Here is a 19,329-nt window from a genome sequence, read left to right as displayed (position 1 = left end):
CCGGGCAGCAAGAGCGAAACTCCGTTTCAAAAAAAAGGTACATTCCTAAATCCCACAGGCTTTGCAAACCTGTGCTCTAGGATAGGAATTCAGTGCTCATTTATTTTTCAATGCAAAACTTTCTATGAAGACATTTCAAACCCATGCAGGGAGATAGGACTACACTGCTCTTTTGTTCTTACAGACATGTCACTGACGACAACTCAAGCCTTTTAGAAAAATATTTATTGGTAAAAAGACAATACTCTAATTTGTTTTTAAATGTGCATCAAAAGACACTATCAATGTAATAGGTAGAACATAAAAAGGTAACCCATGGAATAGGAAAAAATATTTGCAAATTGTATATCTGATAAGGGATTGATATCCAGAATATATACAGAACTCTTAAAAGCTAACAAAAACAACCAAAAAAAAAGGAAAACCCAAACAACCCAAATGTAAAATGGCCAAGAGACTTGCATATCCACTTCTCAAAAGAATAAATACAATTGGCCAATAAGCAGGTAAAAAGCACTCAATACCACCAATCATTAGGGAAATGCAAATCAAAACTGCAGTGAGATACCACCTCATACCCAGTGGGATGGCTACTATTAGAAAAACAGAAAACAACAAGTATTGGCGAGGATGTGGAGAAACTGGAACAATTGTGCACTGTTGGTGGGAATGCAAATGGGACTGTGGAAAACAGTATGGTTGTTCGTTGATAATTAAAAACAGAATTGACATATGATCCAATTATTTCACTTCTGTATATAATACCAACAAAAAAAACCAAAGTCTCAAAAATATATTCGCACATCTACATTCACAGAAGCATGATTCAAAATAGTTAAAATGCTGAGACAACTCAAGTGTCCATTGAAAGATGAATGGATGAGCAAAATGTGGTACCTGAATACAATGGAATACTGTTTAGCCTTAAAAAGGAATAAAATTTTGACACATGCCAAAACATGGATGAATATTATGCTAAGTAAAATAAGCTAGTCACAAAAAGACAAATACTGTATGATTCCACTTAGATGAGGTACTCAGTCAAAATCATAAAGACAAAACGTAGAATGGTGGTTGCCAGGGGCTGGGGAAAAGGGGCATGAGGAGTTTTTGTTTAGTGGATAGAGAGTTGCAGTTTTACAAGATAAAGAGCTTTGGAGACAGATGGTGGTAATGGTTGTACCACATGATGAATGCATTTAATACCACTGAACTATACACTTAAAAATGTGAAGATGGCAAATTTTATGCTATGTATATTTTATCACAATAAAAAATATTGCGAAAAAAGACAATCCTCTCTTCCAATTCTTCTAACTACTACATGTAAAGGAAACCAACAGAGACCTGTTTTTCAACATTGTGCTGAGAATGAAATCACACAGGGGACTGGGGATCTTGAGAGCTGAAAACTGAGGCTTCTAAGGAAATTGGGACTTTTCCATAAATGTATACACCCAGACTTGTACATGAAAATCAATTAAAATAAAAACACAAACTATCCCACTGTGTCTTGAAATATTAGGCTCTTCGGGGTTCTAGGGACGTTGTTTAATTTAAATCCGGCATAAGTGCGACGCTTGCAGTTTTGCCCCCATGCCAAAATGGCTTGGAGGACATCAGCTTCTGACGACTGAGCATGTGTAAATCTAAATCTGTCTCCACTCATTTCAGCTTCAGCTCCCTCTTCTAGAGCGATGTTCTTAAAATTTGATTAGTGCATATTGGAGTCACCTGAAGAGCTTGTTAAACCATGCAGATCTTCAGACCCCTCCTTACACAGATTCTGATTCAACTGGCTCAGTGAGGCTCAGCAATCTACATTTTTATTAGCACCTTTTCTGATTCAGACTCAGGCTACGCTGGAGAAGCATTAGCCTAGAAACCTGGGGTCATGACGCTCACCCACCTTTGGTTCACAGGAGTCCCACAAGGCACAACAGATCTGTGCCCAAAAAATCCCATCTCTGTTGATATTTACATGTCAAACCCTCTCTTCTCACTGAGTTGTCTGATAATTTCTTTATCTACATTTATTATGAATTTCAATAAACAGTAAAACTTAGCTTTCAAGTTTTTCTCTGCCTATGCCTTTCTTCAAAAAATTATGGATTGCAAAGACAAGCATTTGGTTTGTCTACTCTGTATATGCCTATCCCAATAAAATGTGTTTCTCAAACTCCTTTAAAATAGTAGTTCTCAGCTCTGTTGCACAATGAATAGTGCGTCGGACTTCTAAAACAGTAGCTCTCGAATATTCATGTGTCTCAAAATCACGTGGTGTGGCGTGCTGGGGGGAATGATGCTTATTATAATAAAGATTCACAGGCTCCATAGCTAGAGAGAAAGCCTTGTGCTGGGCCCAGGAATCTGCATTTTGACAGGTAATCATGTGATTCAAGTACAGTTGGTTCATTGGCCAGGCTTGGAGGCACCCAATTTTTGGGGCATGATTCTAAATCCTTTCTGCAAAACTGACAGTTGTTTGTATATGTTGTTTGTCTGGGTCTTCGTAAGTGTTTGATACAAATAAAAGAATCTCATGAACTAGTTCAGAGATCAAAGAATTCAACCATTTCACTTCGTAGATGGGGAAACTAGAAAGTGACTTGGAGAGGTGACATGACTCGTCCCAGGACACAGCTAGCTAACACTCGAGCCCAGACTCAAACCCAGCTGGGACTGTCACTTGACAGTAATCCAAAGCCCGTCTGGTGTTCAAGACTCTCTCAGAAAATTACAACCCACAATTTCGCTGACCCTGGTGTGCATGCACGTGGCTTTGCTAGGCAGCAGATGTTACTGAAACGTGTGGGTGGAGCAGTGAGACCCAGCAGCTGAGCCACATGCTCTGGATGTTCTAAGTCAAGGCTTGCTGGATTCTAGGGTGTTGGGGGAATGTTCGAAAGCTGAGCAATTCAGGAGCAGATGAGGTTACCTTCCTCAACCTTCCAGAGGGATGGAACCTTCTATAGATGCTGGTCGTGGTGAAGGACCAGAATGACTATTTTTTTTAAGGCTCGGTGGTAGGTACCCGAAGATTTCGTTGTATTATTATTATTCCTTAAACAGCAACATATTTCATAATGAAAAATTTAAAAAGGAAACAAGAGATGTGAAAAGGAAGGAAAAGGCCTATGAGTGTGGTGATGTGGACACCTGAAAGACTGCAGTCTCGTGGGATGTTGAGAAGACACAACCAACACAAAGTTGATCGGGTCTTGGTGTAGGTCTGTGGTGCTAATTCTCATATTTTGGTTTTCATAATCATCTGAGGAGTTGAAGTCATGTCTCATACCATCCACCAAGAAAAATTCCAAATATTAAAAAATGCAACCGAAATAGAAGAAAACATGAGATAATTATCTTGTAATAACAGAATGATGAAAGACTTCTGAATGACGTGTCAAAATTCAAAAGCCATAAGAAAATGGTTGATATATTTCATTACAAAAAAGATAAAATCTGCATGGAAAAAAAAAGCAGCAAGCTCAAAAGACAAAAAAAGAAATAGGGAAAATATTTGCAATCGCATCACAAAAGGCTCATCTGTCCAATATATAAATTAATAAGAAAAAGACCAACAAACCAATAGAAATATTAATAAAAGTAAAAACGGAATTGCCGATGGCTCTTAAGTATATAAATATGGCCAAAATTTACTGAAAATAAGTGCAAATTTATATCTCAGCATACTTTTTACCTATTAGCAAAATTTTGAAAGATTAATTACACATTGTATTGGCAAAACTTTGGAGAAATAAGCTCTCTCATGCACTGATGGGGTAAGTATGAATTTCCTTTGGAGGGAAATTTGGCAATACCTATTAAAATTGCAACTATGACCCACTCTTTCAAGAAATTTATTCTACATTGAATGTGATACAATCCAAAGATATTCACTGCAGCTTAGTTTGCAATAGCAAAAGATTGGAAACAACCTAAATGTCCAACAATAGAGGCCTGACCAAATACAAGATGGTATATTTGCATAATGAAAGATTATGACTCTATAAAAAATAACTTTATGGCTCTTTATGCATTAATATAGAAAGACTCAGAAGAACATATTGGAAGGATACACAGAGTAAATGTGGTTACCATGGAGGGGTACTAGATGAGGAATAGTGTGGAGGGAAAACTTTTCACTGTTTTTCTTTTTATGTACTTTTTTATTTTTGAAGTATATAAATATCTTATCTATTCAAAATTTAATTTAGGCCGGGTGTAGTGACTCACTCCTGTAATCCCAGCACTTTGAGAGGCTGAGGCAGAAGAATGGCTTGAGCCTTCTGAATTTGAAATCAGCCTGGGTAACACGGCAAAACCTCATCTCCACACGAAACACAAAAATTAGCCAGGTGTGGTGGTGCGTGCCTGTAGTCCTAGCTACTCAGGAGCCTGAGGTGGGATGATTACCTGAGCCCAGGGAAGTCCAGGCTGCAATAAGCTATGATTACATTACTGTACTCCAACCTGGGTAACAGAGTGAGACCCTGTCTGAAAAAAATATATATATTTAAATAATTAATCAAGGAGCCTGTTAAACATGTATGTGGTTTCCCCAAATATTAACTCCAATGAAATTAAATCTCCAGGAATGATAACTGCTGTGCTTTCATCCCTAAGAGTATATTGAATTATTTCTTCAAAAATGACTTGTGGCTGGGTGCGGTGGCTCATGCCTGTAATCCCAGCACTTTGGAAGGCCAAGGCAGGAGGATCACCTGAGCTCAGAAGTTCAAGATGTGCCTGGTCAACATGGTGAAACCCTGTCTCTACAAAAACACAAAAATTAGCTGGGTGTGTTGAGAATCGCTTGAACCTGGGAGGCGGAGGTTGCAGTGGGGTGAGACTGCACCATCGCACTCCAGCATGAGCAACAAGAGTGAAACTCCATCTCAAAGAAAAAAAAAAGACTTGTACTCCTTCAGCTCTAGTTTCTGAGTTTAAAGTAACAATGCAAAGCATCCCCCACATAGGAGATTGAGTATAGAATGAATCTGCCATCTGCCTAAGTTTTCTAAGATGGATGTTGTAATTATTATATGCCTTCCAGAAAACAATTTCTACAATTTATGGACACAAATGGTTTCCATTTCTCTCCTCTTTTTTTGCTATTATATTTAAGAAAAAAGGTTGAAAAAGAAAGAAAACAACCCATTTTCTGCTCTGGTTAATAAATGGAGGGAGAGAAAGCCATCTAGGCATCAACCACTGTCTCCAACCATTATCATCTGCATTTGTGCTCATGGTCTGTCCAAAACAACAGTATATGTTGATTAAAAGACCACAATGGAAACAAACCAACAAAAATCCCAAACCCATGGCTAAACTGTAAAGTCATCAACAATTAGTCTTTTCCGGTGTCTGTGAAAGTGGGAGACACAAATATTCTATGGCTGAGCAGTTGCAGTCTTCGGTGTATACCAAGAGAAATGCGCTCACTCCTTAACAAAAGAAGCATTATTCCTAATAGGCCCCAAATAGGACATTACCCAAATGTCCATCAAGATTAGGAGAGAGACATCCATGTGTGGTGTATTCTAACAATGAGAATGAAGGCACTGAAATTACACGCAACAATCTTGCAAACACAAGGTTGAGCCAAAGACGACAAAAAAGCAAAGAGTGTGGCTTTATTTCTATGTTAAAATAGCAGGCACCAAGAATCTACGGCTTTAGAAGTACAGGTGGCGGGTGGAAGATACTGACTGGAAGAGGGTGTGGGGTGGGGTCCCAGGGAGTGATGACCTGGATGATCAGTTTGTACGAAGCCATAAAGCAGCATATTTAATATTTGTGAATTTTCTGCATTTTTGTTCTACTTCAAAAGTTTAAAGAAATCATTCCAAGCCAGAATGAGCACTGTGGGAATGAGTTTTTCAGAAATCACAGACTTAACTTCTGAATAAATGCTCTCCCAGCCCCTGCTGAGATGCCAAAGAGATTCCACAGCCACGGACTGAAAGGACAGAATGCTCACAGCCAAAACTACCGGGATTTCTATGCAGAAATACGGGCTTTGATGCTTTAGAGGGGCCTCTGTCTCCCCCTACCAGACACAAAGCCAGCAGCAAGGCCTTCACAATGGGCTTGCAGAACAGCCGAAGAGGAGGTTATTTATTAAGCCGCAAGGAGAATGCACCTGCAGTCATGTTTCCATGCAGGAATCTGTGACAACTGAAATGCCCCATATGAGCTAATTTTCTGGATAATCAAAATCCTCTCATTAAACAAATCCATCATTGAAAATAAAATGATTTTCATTGGATTTAATCCTTTCTAAAATGGATTTCATGCATTCCTGGGTCCACATCCAGGACACACTCCGTGCTTCCTACCAGAATGATTCCTAGCAAGACTTTCTCCCAGAGTTCCACGTGCAAGCAGAAAGAAACCAATATGGGCTTTAGCAAAGGAAGGGGTAGAACAGAGGTCTCCATTGTCAGCAAGACCACAGAACAATGGACTTTGCAGAAGAGTCCATGGAATAGAATTTAACCTTTACAATAAATAACAGCACTCACATTTAGGTACTGTCTATTCCCCATCCAAAAGGCTTTCCATCAGATTTTCTCTCTTAGGTCCTATTATTATTCCCATGTTAGGTATGAGGCTATGAGGTATGAGAAACTCCCTCTCCAAAGTCTAAACTCCTAACCCCTGCGCTATCTTTTCTTTACACCTTCAGCTATGGAGTCTGTGTTACACTCCACAATGCCAACAGACAGAGAGGAATGCTAGCTGTAACTTGAATGATTTGAGTTCTCATTGCTTTACTCCCATCTTTTCTTTCTCTTTCATCAATATTATACAATTAGCTTTTTCATAAAGCTCCTACTAGCAAGCTACTCCTCCCCACACTCAGAAGACCTCCTACCTAAAATCTGATAAAAATCTTTGTTTTCACTACTTTAAACTCTTGGCCTTCTTGGATCTTTCTATTTGGTTAAAATATCCTATGGAGTTGGACAAACTTCTTTATCAGTTTAAGAAACCCCTCTGTTTCTGTGCATTTCAAAGCATCCTGGATTTGCTTTTTCTTAACCCAACTCAGAAGGAAACCTGGGATGCTCATTAGATTAACAAAAACAGCCCTCAACTGGGGCCCATCTGGACCACAGTCACTCTCCAGAAATACAACAATGGGAGCAGATAAGAACTGAGGCATGCCGAGAGTCAATTTCTGTAAGGTTTATCGCCCACAGACCTGTGGTGAAAAGGAAACTGCCATCCTTACCCCGTTTTCAGGCTGACCAAGGCGTCCTCTACTCCCTTCTGATTAAATTTGGTCATGTACTGATGCATGTAGGGATAGTTATTCCGAATGTTTCTCTCCGTGCTTCCATTAGGCACTGTCCCAAATCGAAAAGGTGGGGAATAGTCATGAGGTCTCTGAAACTGGAGAGAGAACAAGAAAGGAAGAGAGAGAGTAGGAAAAGAAGGAGAAGGGAGGAGGGGGAGGAGAGAACAAATAATAAATTAGTGATCATTTTGTCTGGTGTTAGGAGTTAAATGCATCCATTAGGGAAGGATGACAATAAAATGTTTCTTTTTGGTCTTTCTTTCTACTTAGTCACATCTTCAGCCGGTCTGTGAGCTCCAGGAGGGTGGACACACCATCTGTTTTCTTCTGTACTATTGCTCAGATCCTAGCACAGGGCCCGGCTGGGTGCTCCACAGGTATTTGTTGAGTTGAACTTTTCAGTGCCATTACAGAGACTAGCACAGTGTTAGGCACACAGTCAGTACTTAGAAATGCTGAATGAGCTGAACTTAAGGTACTACCTTAGTACAGTCCATTTATCCACTTTATGACGAAATTTTCTGTGATCTCCACCAATCACTCCCTTCTCTAAACTCCATTTATAATTACCTTCACCTCACCCAGAAAATGACTATATATTACCACTCATTCATTCTCCACTCACTCAGTCATTCATTCACTCCTGCAGGCACTATTTATCTAGTGCCTAACATTCCCCACTGGCATAATTGCCAGTGCATGGCAGGCTCCATGAATACTTGCTGACTCAGAGTCCCTGTTGATCTTTAGCTATCAGGGATGCCCAGCACTCAGCTCTCAACTGCCCCATAAACGCCTGTAGTCCATGCATCACCAGTCTTCCCTGATGGACTGGATGATTCTGTCTGTCCACAGCTTCGATGTTTCAGGTGACTCAAATGAGAGTCGAAGTCAAGAGAACTGGATCTGAGTTCCAGAAATACAGCTAAACACTAGAGATGGCGCTGGGCTGTGGTTATAAGTGGGAGCTCAAACTGGCTGGTTGGAAAATCGGGTTCTATCACGTGAATACAAGCTATAGAACCCTAGATAACACATTCACTTCATGCTGCCTCCATTTATTTTCCATGTGTAGAGTGGGGGGCCACCATGAAGATCTCAATATACCTTTGTCAAGTAACTGGAATAGTGCCTGGACCAGAGAAAGCATTCAAAAATAAAGCTATGCTTACCTTCTGTTATTATCATTATGAGTGACAAGAGAACCTGAACCTCATTTTTCTATGAAATACTGAATTCTGGAACTAGAAAGTAATAACAACAATGACTAACACTTTTTGGGAACCTAGTCGGGTCGAGCACTATGCCAAGAACTTTACAAATGTCAGGTCATTTAATCCTTACAAACCCATGCCCGGTAGTTAATCTTAGAGGCTCCTTCTTGCAGATGAGAAAACTGAGGCTCAGAGAGGTTGTGTGACCTATTTAAGATTATGCAACTACGAAGCAGTGGCCCAGAATTCAAACCTGGATGCGTCTGACCACAGGCTGAGGTCTTAACTCTATCATTCCTCAGAGACCATTGCTAGTGACTCTCTCTTTATCTAGACATAAAGATTTAAAGACCCCAGGAGAGGAAGAGCACCCAGAAAATCAGTGTCAGAACCAGGACCACAATGCAGCAGTCTCTCCAACTTCCAGACCAGTGTGTCTTCCACAGAACGAAGAACTGCTAGGGTAAGTGTCCAAATTTACCCAAGAGTCAGACCAGCTAGAAACATTATTCTTTTTTCCAGACTCACACTTCATTTCACCATTAATTAAAATTTCCAGTTGAAAATCGTTTTCCCTAAATTAGACATGCTGCTGCCTAATACGCAGTCATAACTGGATTTGGGAGAAGTGGCCATCAATTGTCCAAATGAGATCCTCCTGCCAGGGTGTGCCTTGCTCTGGGAGTATGTGCGTCCACGTGTGCATGTGTGTGTATGTGAACAGCAAAATGCTTTTTGCAGTCACTCCACCAAGCAGTGCCTTAACTCATCACCAAAAGCTCAAAAGGCCAAGCCCAGGCACATCCTCATGGCAGCCGCCTGCTCGGGAGGAGAGAGGTAATAGTGCTGTTCATAAATCTCGTTGTAGCAGCCATTCCCAATCTCCAGAGACATCCGGAGATGGCCTATTTGACTAAATGCCTTCCACTTCACTCCCCATCTGTTACAGAGGAGCGGCATAGGTCTTTAAAAATTCACCTCCTTCCATGCCTCTGGGTTGTTCAGTAACACAGACAGATATTCAGTCGCTGTGATGGTTTCCGTGCTTCTCTGGCCTGGATAGTACCATCACCCACACAAAATTCAGCCTGACACCAAGCTCCAGGAACCTTTTCCACTAGACTGAAGACTGTCAAACTTTTTAAAGCATGACTCACAATACGTTTCCCATCACCACTCCATGCACATGCGTGAAATTTCACAGCACTCATTCTATCTGTGATATACTCTGATGTTATCCATTATGTTCTATTTTTTTAAAAATGTCTGCAATCCTTAGATTAATTTCATGGCTCACTAAAGAGTCATGACCTACAGCATGAAAAACAGTGAGGGGGCAAGGACGGCTCATCTATTAAGTCCCAGGATCGACATCCAGGACACACTCTGTGCTTCCTATGAGAATAATTCCTAGCAAGACTTTCTCCCAGAGAGTTCCAGGTGCAAGGAGAAAGAATCCAATATGGGCTTTAGCAAAGGAAGGGGTAGGACAGAGGTCTCCACTGTCAGCAAGACCACAGAACAATGTAATCACAATATCTGGAGTCAAAGGAACTCCCCTGGCTTCTCTGCAGGGTTCCCTTGCTGTGTAGGTTACCTGGTTTCACCTGGCTTTGGACTTACAGGAGGCAAGTTCAGGTTCTCATCTGCTGCTTAGAAACTGCGCCATTTGGAGCAACCAGTTAAGCTCCTGAGCCTCAATTTCTCTATCTGTAAATTGGAGACTGCTTTTGCAACAAATCTTAAAGTGTATGAAAGAACACCTGGCATCCTCTAATGCTTGGGATAGATCACCTGTTGTTACCCACGTCATTTCAGCCAAACAATGAAGCCAGTCTCCTTACAGTTTGGAGAACAGAGGATTATTTTCTAACTTTTTTTTCCATCCAATATGGAGGCATGTCTGAAGGTCATCCAAGTGACCAAAACATGGCAAGCATTTGATGATGGGGGAGGTAGAGATGCAACATTTGGAGATAAAATTTCCAGAAAAATGCACCAATTAACCAAGACATTTTTTCTTTTTTTTATGAACCAAAAACTACACATTTATTAAAAATATCTATCTGTCTTCTGTGCCTGTAAATAAGGGACATCTGGCAACTGGAGCCCCTATTTCTAGTACAGTCTTCTGTTGGTGAAGTCCCACGTGCTTCTTGATGTGAGCAGCAAGCAGGTGTGTCCTTGAGCATAGAGAGGATCAGCTAGGAGGAGGCCTGGCTGCCTGGACTGGGACCACTCAGCGGCAGCAGCACAGTGCCCAGAGACCGCACGGCTCCTTGAGAACACATTCCTGGGCTCATCCACAGAGAGCAGTTGCCTCAATTCCCTCCATTGGTTGTCACAAAAGACCAACTCAGTGCAATAACATTTCAGGCCCCAGAAGCCAAGAATGGTTTGAGTCAGGCGATGATGAAGATGATGGAAGGAGTAGGAGGAGAAGGGAGACAAAGAGAAGGAGAGGGGGAGGAATGAGAGGGGGGAGTGGAAAGGAGGAGGGTAGAAGAAGGAAATAACACATTACAGGATCATCTACCGTGTGCCAGGCATGGTGTGAGGATTATTTCTAATCCTCCCATCAACCTTGCCAGAAAGGAGATAATGCCTTCTCTTTTATAGGAAATTAAGCCTAGGGGGATACTGACATACAGAAGGCCAATCATATGCCAAGGCCAGGATTTGAACCCAGGTCCATTTGACCCCAAACATGATATTGCTCTTCCCACAACATAAATCTGCCTCCCAGAGATGGATTTCCTCTATCAGAGTGATTCCCAACATTTTGGAAAGCATCCCTATCAACACTGCAATTTTCTCTTAATTCCTAGGGAAGCATATTACCCATGAATTCGCCTATTTATAATTTAAGTCCCAGCTCATCTGAGCACACCATGGGTTCCAATATGATTATTTCACAGCAAGCACTAATGGCTTAAAAGCATTGTAAACCTGAGTTGTTACACACGTATTCATGATAAACAAACAAAAAAAACCAACCACAGTGTACAATAAATTGATTCAATATAGATTTTTTTTGCAGACTTTCTTGGTGTATCTTCTATTAATCTTCTGGGAGCATATAGGTTATTTACTCCAGGAATTTTGCTGTTTATCTCATTGTATCAAACATTTAATTAAAAGAGTTATCAGCTTGCCTCTAATGTTTTGAGCGTGGAAACTGAGCTGTGTCTCTTGAGGATATGGTATCTGTTACTGGGTGTTTCCAAGTCAGTGAAGATCAGTCAAATTATTAGTGGTTTTAATTAGTTTTCCCACAAGTGGTCATGTTATTTATACCCAAAACTATATAGTAAAGATTTCCCCCCACCCTTGCCTTTGAACATAGCAACAAAAAGAAAAATATGCTGCCAACCACTTTCTTGAAAAATCCTCTCTTCCAGGACATTGCTTCCTGCTGCTTCCACCCTACCTCCAATCACTTCTAGGAATTGCACTTTTGATCCCATAATGCGACAGAGTTGCATAATAGCACTTTGGGTCTGCAGAGGGATTCATATACTACAAGGCACATTTACATATGTGGCTTTCTTTCATCCTCACTGCAGTTGTGACTCCCAAATTTACAGAGCAGACAAAGCAGGCACCGTGAGGCGACATGGCTTTAAAAACATTACACGGCTGGCGAGTGGCAGAGAGGAAACAGGCAGAGAGGAAAAGCAACTTTTCTGACTCTAAACGCAGTGTGTTATCTGCTGCCTCTGAGATACCACCCGCTGTAGGCGGGAATCTTACAGTAGCTGACCCCAAATGAAGGATTTGGGGGTGAGCATGATTTACTAGTGAAGGGTTCCAGGAGAAGTCAGCAGGGGAGCAGGATAAAGTTAGGAAAGATTGGAGAAAGGGGAGAAATCAAGGGTCTGATTTACGGCCAAGTCTCCATCTCAGTCCAGTCCTGCAGGGAGCTCCAGAGAGTGATTTGTACCTTAAAGTTTTTCCTGCTTTGAAGCAAGGGAGCAGCTTGGCCTTTGTATTCTCACACCGATTAGTCTTTGGTTACAGGTGACCACAAAGATTGAGGGAACTTAAATTGCCAGGCATTTACCATTCCAGTGCCCAAAGGCAAAAATCTGCTGAGGATCCCTGAAGTGAGGCTTTGTCAGCAAAGCATGGAAAGGTGGGGCTGGGCACACAGGGCTGCAAAAGGGATCCCAGGAGATCCAGGTGGGGTATGCACAGTGTCCAGTATACCATGCATGTATTCATTCACCCAGCAAGAATGTCCTGAGCACCTCCTAAGTACAAAATAACTCTATCAAAACTACATCCCTGAGGTTCTCTTCCCCCAGACAATTTTACTCTCATCAGCTTTATCTTCTTTTTAATACTTATTCCTGCCCCAAACTTCCAAACTTGTTTCTTCCTTGATGTTTACTTGTGTATTGTTTATTTTTTTCCTACCAGAATTTAAGTTTCTTGGGAGCCTGAGCTCATTCTGCCAAGTTTATTACAGTAGCCAGGAAAGACTTCCCTGAGGAAGTAATGTCTTCCCTAAGGCCAGAAATTCCAGGAGGAGCCAACCATGAGAAGATTGGGGAAGAACATTCTAGGCACAGGGCATAAGAGGCACAAGGACACTAAGCTGAAATAAACTTAGTGACAGGGATGGAGCAAGAGGAAGGAAATGTGAGAGCAGGTGAGATAACACAGGGCTTTGTGTGCCATGGTAAGTAGAGTGACCCTTACTCAAGCCTCAATCGGAAGCCATCAGAGAGAGGCGAGCCACTCTCATGCCTTTGTGGAAATGACTCCATCTTTAACCCCAACCCCTCATCAGCTTTCTTGACAAGATTCTTTCAATCACAGTGTGTATCATGGATAAGCTGTAAAAGCTTTCCATGGATTGATTTTCTATTCAGCAGTTTGTTGATGAATGGCAAAAGGATATATGTAGACTTATGTCAACAAGATATGTTAGCGAGGTTTTATAATGAGAGACAAATTATCCCCCCACACACGGAAGAGAAAATCTTTGCAGTGCTGCAATCTCAACACTTGCTGAGCTTAGCAAGTCAGGATGTTTCCTGAACTAAAGTCTCAATAGGAGGATGCACCCAGTTTACCTCTTTTCTTCCTCAATGTGCATTTCTGCATAGCTACTCAAACCCCGCAACCCTTGTTACATTTCATTTCAGTGGACAGTGAGAGAGCAGGTGTTTCTACCCCTGTCTTACTGATGTGGGAAGTACAGCCCCATGAGGGAAGATTAGCCATATATCTGAGTAGAAGGAACCAGTGGGAAATAAAAAAAAGAAAGAAAGAAAGAAAAAAAACCTCTCTGCTCCTTTTGCGTGCTTTGAAGACATTTCAGGTGAGTCAGAAGCGCTGATGCTGAGACTGATTTGGCTGAATGGAAAATAGGAGCTGTCAGATAATTTTGTCTCTGGGTAGGGCTTAGAGATGACTTTTTTTCATGTCATAGATGAGGTACCCACAGCCTACAGTGCTCCTTCACCCCAATTTCTTCTCATCTAGGCAAATGGGCCTTCCTCAACATCACACTTTCGAAAGGATGAATTTCAACCTAAGCACTTGAGTCATAGGCCATTCACAAGCATCATCAGAAAGATCATATAAATAGGAAACACGACCACTCGGGGAAGCCACGCTTCCAAATTAGATCTAGAATCTTTTAGATCTAGGAGAGCTAAGCTTAATGTTCTGTTTCAAAAACTTTGAGAAAGATGACAATTTGAGTTAAGGAGAAAAAAGCCTTCTGGCTTTTGTGCATTAGAGTTGATGGATCTCAATGAGAGGCACCTGAATCTCTTCCTCCTGAAAGGAGAGCAGTTAAGACCAACCCTCAGATAGAGATGAAAGCAAGGTGACCTTACCTTTTTGTCACTGAGGCCAGTCACTTGGTCCACAAATTCCTCTTGGATCATGAACGCAGCCAGATTGGCTGTGTAGCTAGCCAGGAATATGACAGCGAAGAAGGCCCATACGGATACCATGATCTTGCTGGTGGTCCCTTTAGGATTCTGGACTGGCACGGAGTTATTGAACACCAGGCCCCAAAGAAGCCATATAGCTTTTCCAATTGTAAAAGAAGGCCCATGGGGTGCTGCAGATGATAAAAAGAACATTCTCAGCATTTTCTGAAAAAGATGCCTATTTGTGTATGAGAACCATGCAGCAGCCACCAGCAACACTGAAGGTTGCCAGAAGATGGAATTATATCATAGTTGTGTCCTGTGATTGCCCTAGAACCACAATAACTTATTTTTTTCTTTAAAAATTAGCATTCTTCTCACATTTCTATCTCACTGGATTTTTGCCACATTTCTTTAAAAAAGAAAGAAAACGAAAATGGTTATGCAAAATGGGGGTTTGAATAAGAAGTAGTGTTATGACCTGTTTTAAATTTGGATTTGATTCCCATTTGAGGAAACCAACCTTCTTAATAAACATAAAGAGAGCCTGACAAAAATGTGTGCGTGGGGACTGCTTCCAAATTCATCGGATGTGCTATCGTATAAGAACCATGCAATTCAGCGGGACTGATGTTTGGTATTCTAATCCGATTGTCACTAGCAATTGCTCCCGTTCAAACTCAGATGTAAAGTGTGTACAACATAAGAATTAAACCAAACTAAAACCCTCTCCAAATGGAGACATTAAGGAATGGAATAATAGATCTTAATTCTTCCAACACTTCACAGATGGAAGACATTTCATTGCAGGGTCATGGAAAATGAACGCTGATGTCATATCACAGCACTTTTTCCAGTATATCCTCGCAATAGCTATGCAACCCTTTTAAGATTCTTAAATGTTCCTTGCAACAGACTTAACTAAAGAGACGGAATGATATGCCAAAATTTATGGAGATGGGGCATATGCAGGCTGTAAAACACACATATTAGGGTTTTGTTTTGCACGGGCAAAAAAAAAAAATTAACTGATGCCCTAATTTCATAGGGAAGAAGGTTTTCCTTTAACAGGAGGTTAATTTTTATGTCATTTAAGTAAATGAAGATATGAAAAAATGATCTACTCAGATGTCAGCTGGCAATACAAGCAGAGTAGGCAATAAATAAAGTGGCAGAAGCAAGTTCACATTAATGGAAGTTATGAAGTGCTGGGCAGGAAGCCTAGGAAAAGCAAGCTCTCTGCACATTGGAGGCCAAATCCAGGCTACAGCAGTACTAATAATATCCACGACACAACCCATTAAAGAGAAGGCAGTTAATTCTCTTATTCTTAATCTCTCCTGTTTCTATTTGGCTAGTTTTATGATCTTCTGGGCTTATTCTCAAGAGGCAGGAAATTCTTGGGGAAACTTAGAGTTAATCCAGTCACCTTTATGAACTACTTAATTTTTTTAGGGATGCACATTGATCAGAAATGACAGCTATTTGGGAATCAGATGTAGGCAGTTCAGAAGGATCAGTCCAAGACTTCTAGGAATTCCTGATTCATGAATACTATTACTGGGCCATACAACTTTTCCCATAAAATGCAGCGAAATGTAACAGAAAACCATTTTGTACAAAGAAGCCAGTAGCTGTCATTTCCCAAGAGTTGCCACAGCAGATGAGCCGGAAACAGTGAGCCTGGAGAGAATGGAAGGACTGAGGAGTTTGCACAACTGATGCCATCCTTTACAATAGTCTTTCCGGCATGCTTCAGTCAAAGGAGAACGTATTGCAAGGATGGGCTGTGGGTCGTTTTTACCTTCCAAAATGTAACTCAGATTTACCTGCTTATCTGTATTTTCATTGTTCTTGACCAGTTTCAAGACACTGCAATGCTTTCTTGTGGAAAAGTGACACCTTCTTAACTGCCCTCCCCGTCCCCACTTCCAACTGTTGTCCCCACACACTATCTGGATAGAGTGGCCCCAGTGACCTTTTTGCTCTGTACATGTATGTCACCTCTCTCCCCGCCATTTTTCTTCTTTTTTTTTTGAGATGGAGTCTTGCTCTGTCGCTCAGGCTGCAGTGCAGTGGCACAATCTTGGCTCACTGCAGCCCCCACTTCCTGGGTTCAAGGTATTCTCCTGTGTCAGCCTCCCTAGCAGCTGGGACTACAGGAGCATACCACCACACCCAGCTAATTTTTGTATTTTTAGTAGAGATGTGGTTTTGCCATATTGGCCAGGCTGATCTCAAACTCCTGACCTCAAGTGATCTGCCCACCTCAGCCTCCCAAAGTGCTGGGATTACAGGCATGAGCCACCGTGCCTGGCCTCCCTCCATTGTATTTTGAAGAAAGTCTGACATGCTTACCATGGTCAATTGCCTATCTCTCTGATTTCATCTTATACTATTGTCTACCTCATTCACTCACATCTTTTTATTTTATTTTTTAATAGAGACAGGGTCTTGCTCTGTTGACTAGGCAGTGCAGTGGTGTGATCATAACTCACTGCAACGTAAACCTCCTGGGCTCAAGTAATTCTCCCACCTCAGCCTTCTGAGTAGCCGGGACTACAGGCACACATCATCATGCCTGGCTTATTTTATTTATTTATTTATTTATTTATTTATTTAGTTAGTTAGTTAGTTATTGTAGAGATGAGGTCTTGCTATGTTACCCAGGCTGGTCTCAAACTCCTGACCTCAAGCAATTCTCCTGCCTTGGCCTCCAAAAGCCTTGAGATCACAAGTGTGAGCCACTGCACCCCCTCCGCCTTTTTCTTTTTCTTGAGCATCTCAAGATTAATTTCAGCCTTTCTGTTTGCTGTTCCTTTTACATGAAATGACTGTAACTGTTTTTCACAGATACAATCCTATGTCACCCTTCAGGTCCTAGCTCAATAAACGACCTTTCCCATTGGACCATCTTACCTAACGTAGTGTCTGCACCCCATCACTATCATATCACTATGTTTTTTTCTTCTTCTTCTTGATATTGATTATAATAATAATATAATAAATATATATAATAAAATAAATATATAATAATCTGTGATTATTAATTTGTGTCTACATGTTCTTTTCACAACTAAATTCTAAACTCCCTGACAGAAAATCTCTATTTGATTTACCACATTATCTCTGGCAGCAGTATAGTGCCTCCTGGCACATAGTACCCATTTTATAAATATTCATCAGATAAATGTGTAAATTCACAACAGCACAAGCCCTGATTATGCAAATGTAAAGAACTACTGTATCACAGTGTGGTCACTCACAGAAACTGTCTCAGATTCCACCCTGTTGGAAATCTTCTTAGTGGTTAAATTACCCTTTAAATGAAGGCTTGCAATCTCCCATCAAACACAACATCATTATTTATGGCATTGTTTAGTATTTGGTTGATTGAAGATGGTTTATGTGGTAATCACCACTCTTCAATGGTGAGGAAGAAGTTGAAAGATTTCAATAAAACTAGGTTCCTAATAGATTCCCATGACCTGTTGAGTATTTCCAATATTAAAACATCCAAGTGAAAAGAATATGTATCAATCACATTAAAGTGCTCTGCTTTTTGGGGGATAAGAGACTTCAAGTTCCATCCTCTACCATATCAAGTCATTTTTTGGGAAAGAGATTTGGTCCTGATGCTTTTCTGATAACACCCATTTAGAAGGTAGGGCCCACTGAGGAAAGCCCACTCAAAATGGTGTAACGTGTACGACATAAACCCTGGCTAGAGTGGGATCCTTTTAATGAGTTATAGCCAACGAATGCCTCCCAATTTTATTTCCTATCTACTGATTGTCCCTTTATCAACTACAATGCACTAAGATCAATGCATTTTATCTTAGCACACTTGATTTCCTCCTGGCACCACCAACAGGAAAATATAACCCTATGGGGAAAGATATCACTTCATAGTTATATTTATTTCAAACTAATGTAAATTGATTCAGTAGTTTGAGGAATGTTCTTAAACTAGATTTTATAAAGTCATTTTCTTTGCATAGACTGAAGTTGAAACCCATGACAATTTTAGCATTTCTTTTGACATGCATTTTTTAAATTAATTGCCAGAAAAGCTCCTTCAAATCTGCTTTCCCAACAAATTGAACATCAGTGGTTTTCACCTAACAACTATTGACTTCACGTTATGATAAGATTAAAATATTTCATTTTGTTTTATCCTTCAGTTGAAGTACATAAACCATACTTTTCTGGTATTACAAGTAATATCAGTGACCCAACACCATTCATACAATGGTACACCAACACAGTATAATGTATTCTTTGTGTGTGTGTGATGGAGTCTCGCTCTGTCCCTCAGGCTGGAGTGCAGTGGCACAATCTCGACTCACTGCAACCTCTGCCTCCTGGTTTTAAGTGATTCTCCTGCCTCAGCCTTCCGAGTAGCTGGTATTACAGGTGTGTGCCACCATGCCCAGCTAATTTTTATATTTTTAGTAGGGATGGGTTTCACCATATTGGTCAGGCTGGTTCTGAACTCCTGACCTCGTGATCCACCCACCTCGGTCTCCCAAAGTGCTGGGATTACAGGCGTGAGCCACCATGCCTTGTCTAGAGTAATGTATTCTAAAAGTGAAATTTTCATTAAAGGTAAATGAAATTGCAACAACATTGACTCATGCTCATGGAGGTATCCTTACCTTTCCCTTTGGCTAAGTTTCTGTTGTATCCAACAGGGCTGAAGTATTCAAAGACAAAAACAGCTATGGCAGAAACAATGAGCAGCATCACAAACATCATCACCCAGACAGAGGCGCTGAATGGTTCTGCAAATAAACAGATACAGGAATGGAAACGTGGTCAGTTATCTCTTCCTCACTTCCAGCAGGAAGCCCAGACATCTATTTGCAGGCTCACCAAAAATATTTTCTCTAATTTGAATCTGATCCTTCAAAAG

The 19,329-nt window shown here is 40.9% G+C and overlaps 1 protein-coding gene across 3 annotated transcripts in view; it reads right to left on the bottom strand.

The window, feature by feature from the left end:
* GRIN2A (glutamate ionotropic receptor NMDA type subunit 2A) overlaps positions 1-19,329 on the bottom strand; it is a 424,347-nt gene that overhangs the window by 61,479 nt on the left and 343,539 nt on the right. For all 3 annotated transcript variants that reach the window (XM_003269267.3, XM_030797992.1, XM_030797991.1), the window contains 3 exons: positions 19,073-19,198; positions 14,376-14,605; positions 7,244-7,404 (listed from right to left, as the gene is read on the bottom strand). In XM_003269267.3, coding sequence (XP_003269315.1) covers positions 7,244-7,404; positions 14,376-14,605; positions 19,073-19,198 — 517 coding nt within the window. The remainder of the gene's footprint in view (positions 1-7,243; positions 7,405-14,375; positions 14,606-19,072; positions 19,199-19,329) is intronic.

This window comes from Nomascus leucogenys, chromosome 18 (assembly GCF_006542625.1).
Source record: "Nomascus leucogenys isolate Asia chromosome 18, Asia_NLE_v1, whole genome shotgun sequence".
NCBI lineage: Eukaryota > Metazoa > Chordata > Mammalia > Primates > Hylobatidae > Nomascus > Nomascus leucogenys.
The sequence above is the reverse complement of the archived record's forward strand: the minus strand, read 5'-3'. Positions and strand labels throughout refer to the sequence as shown.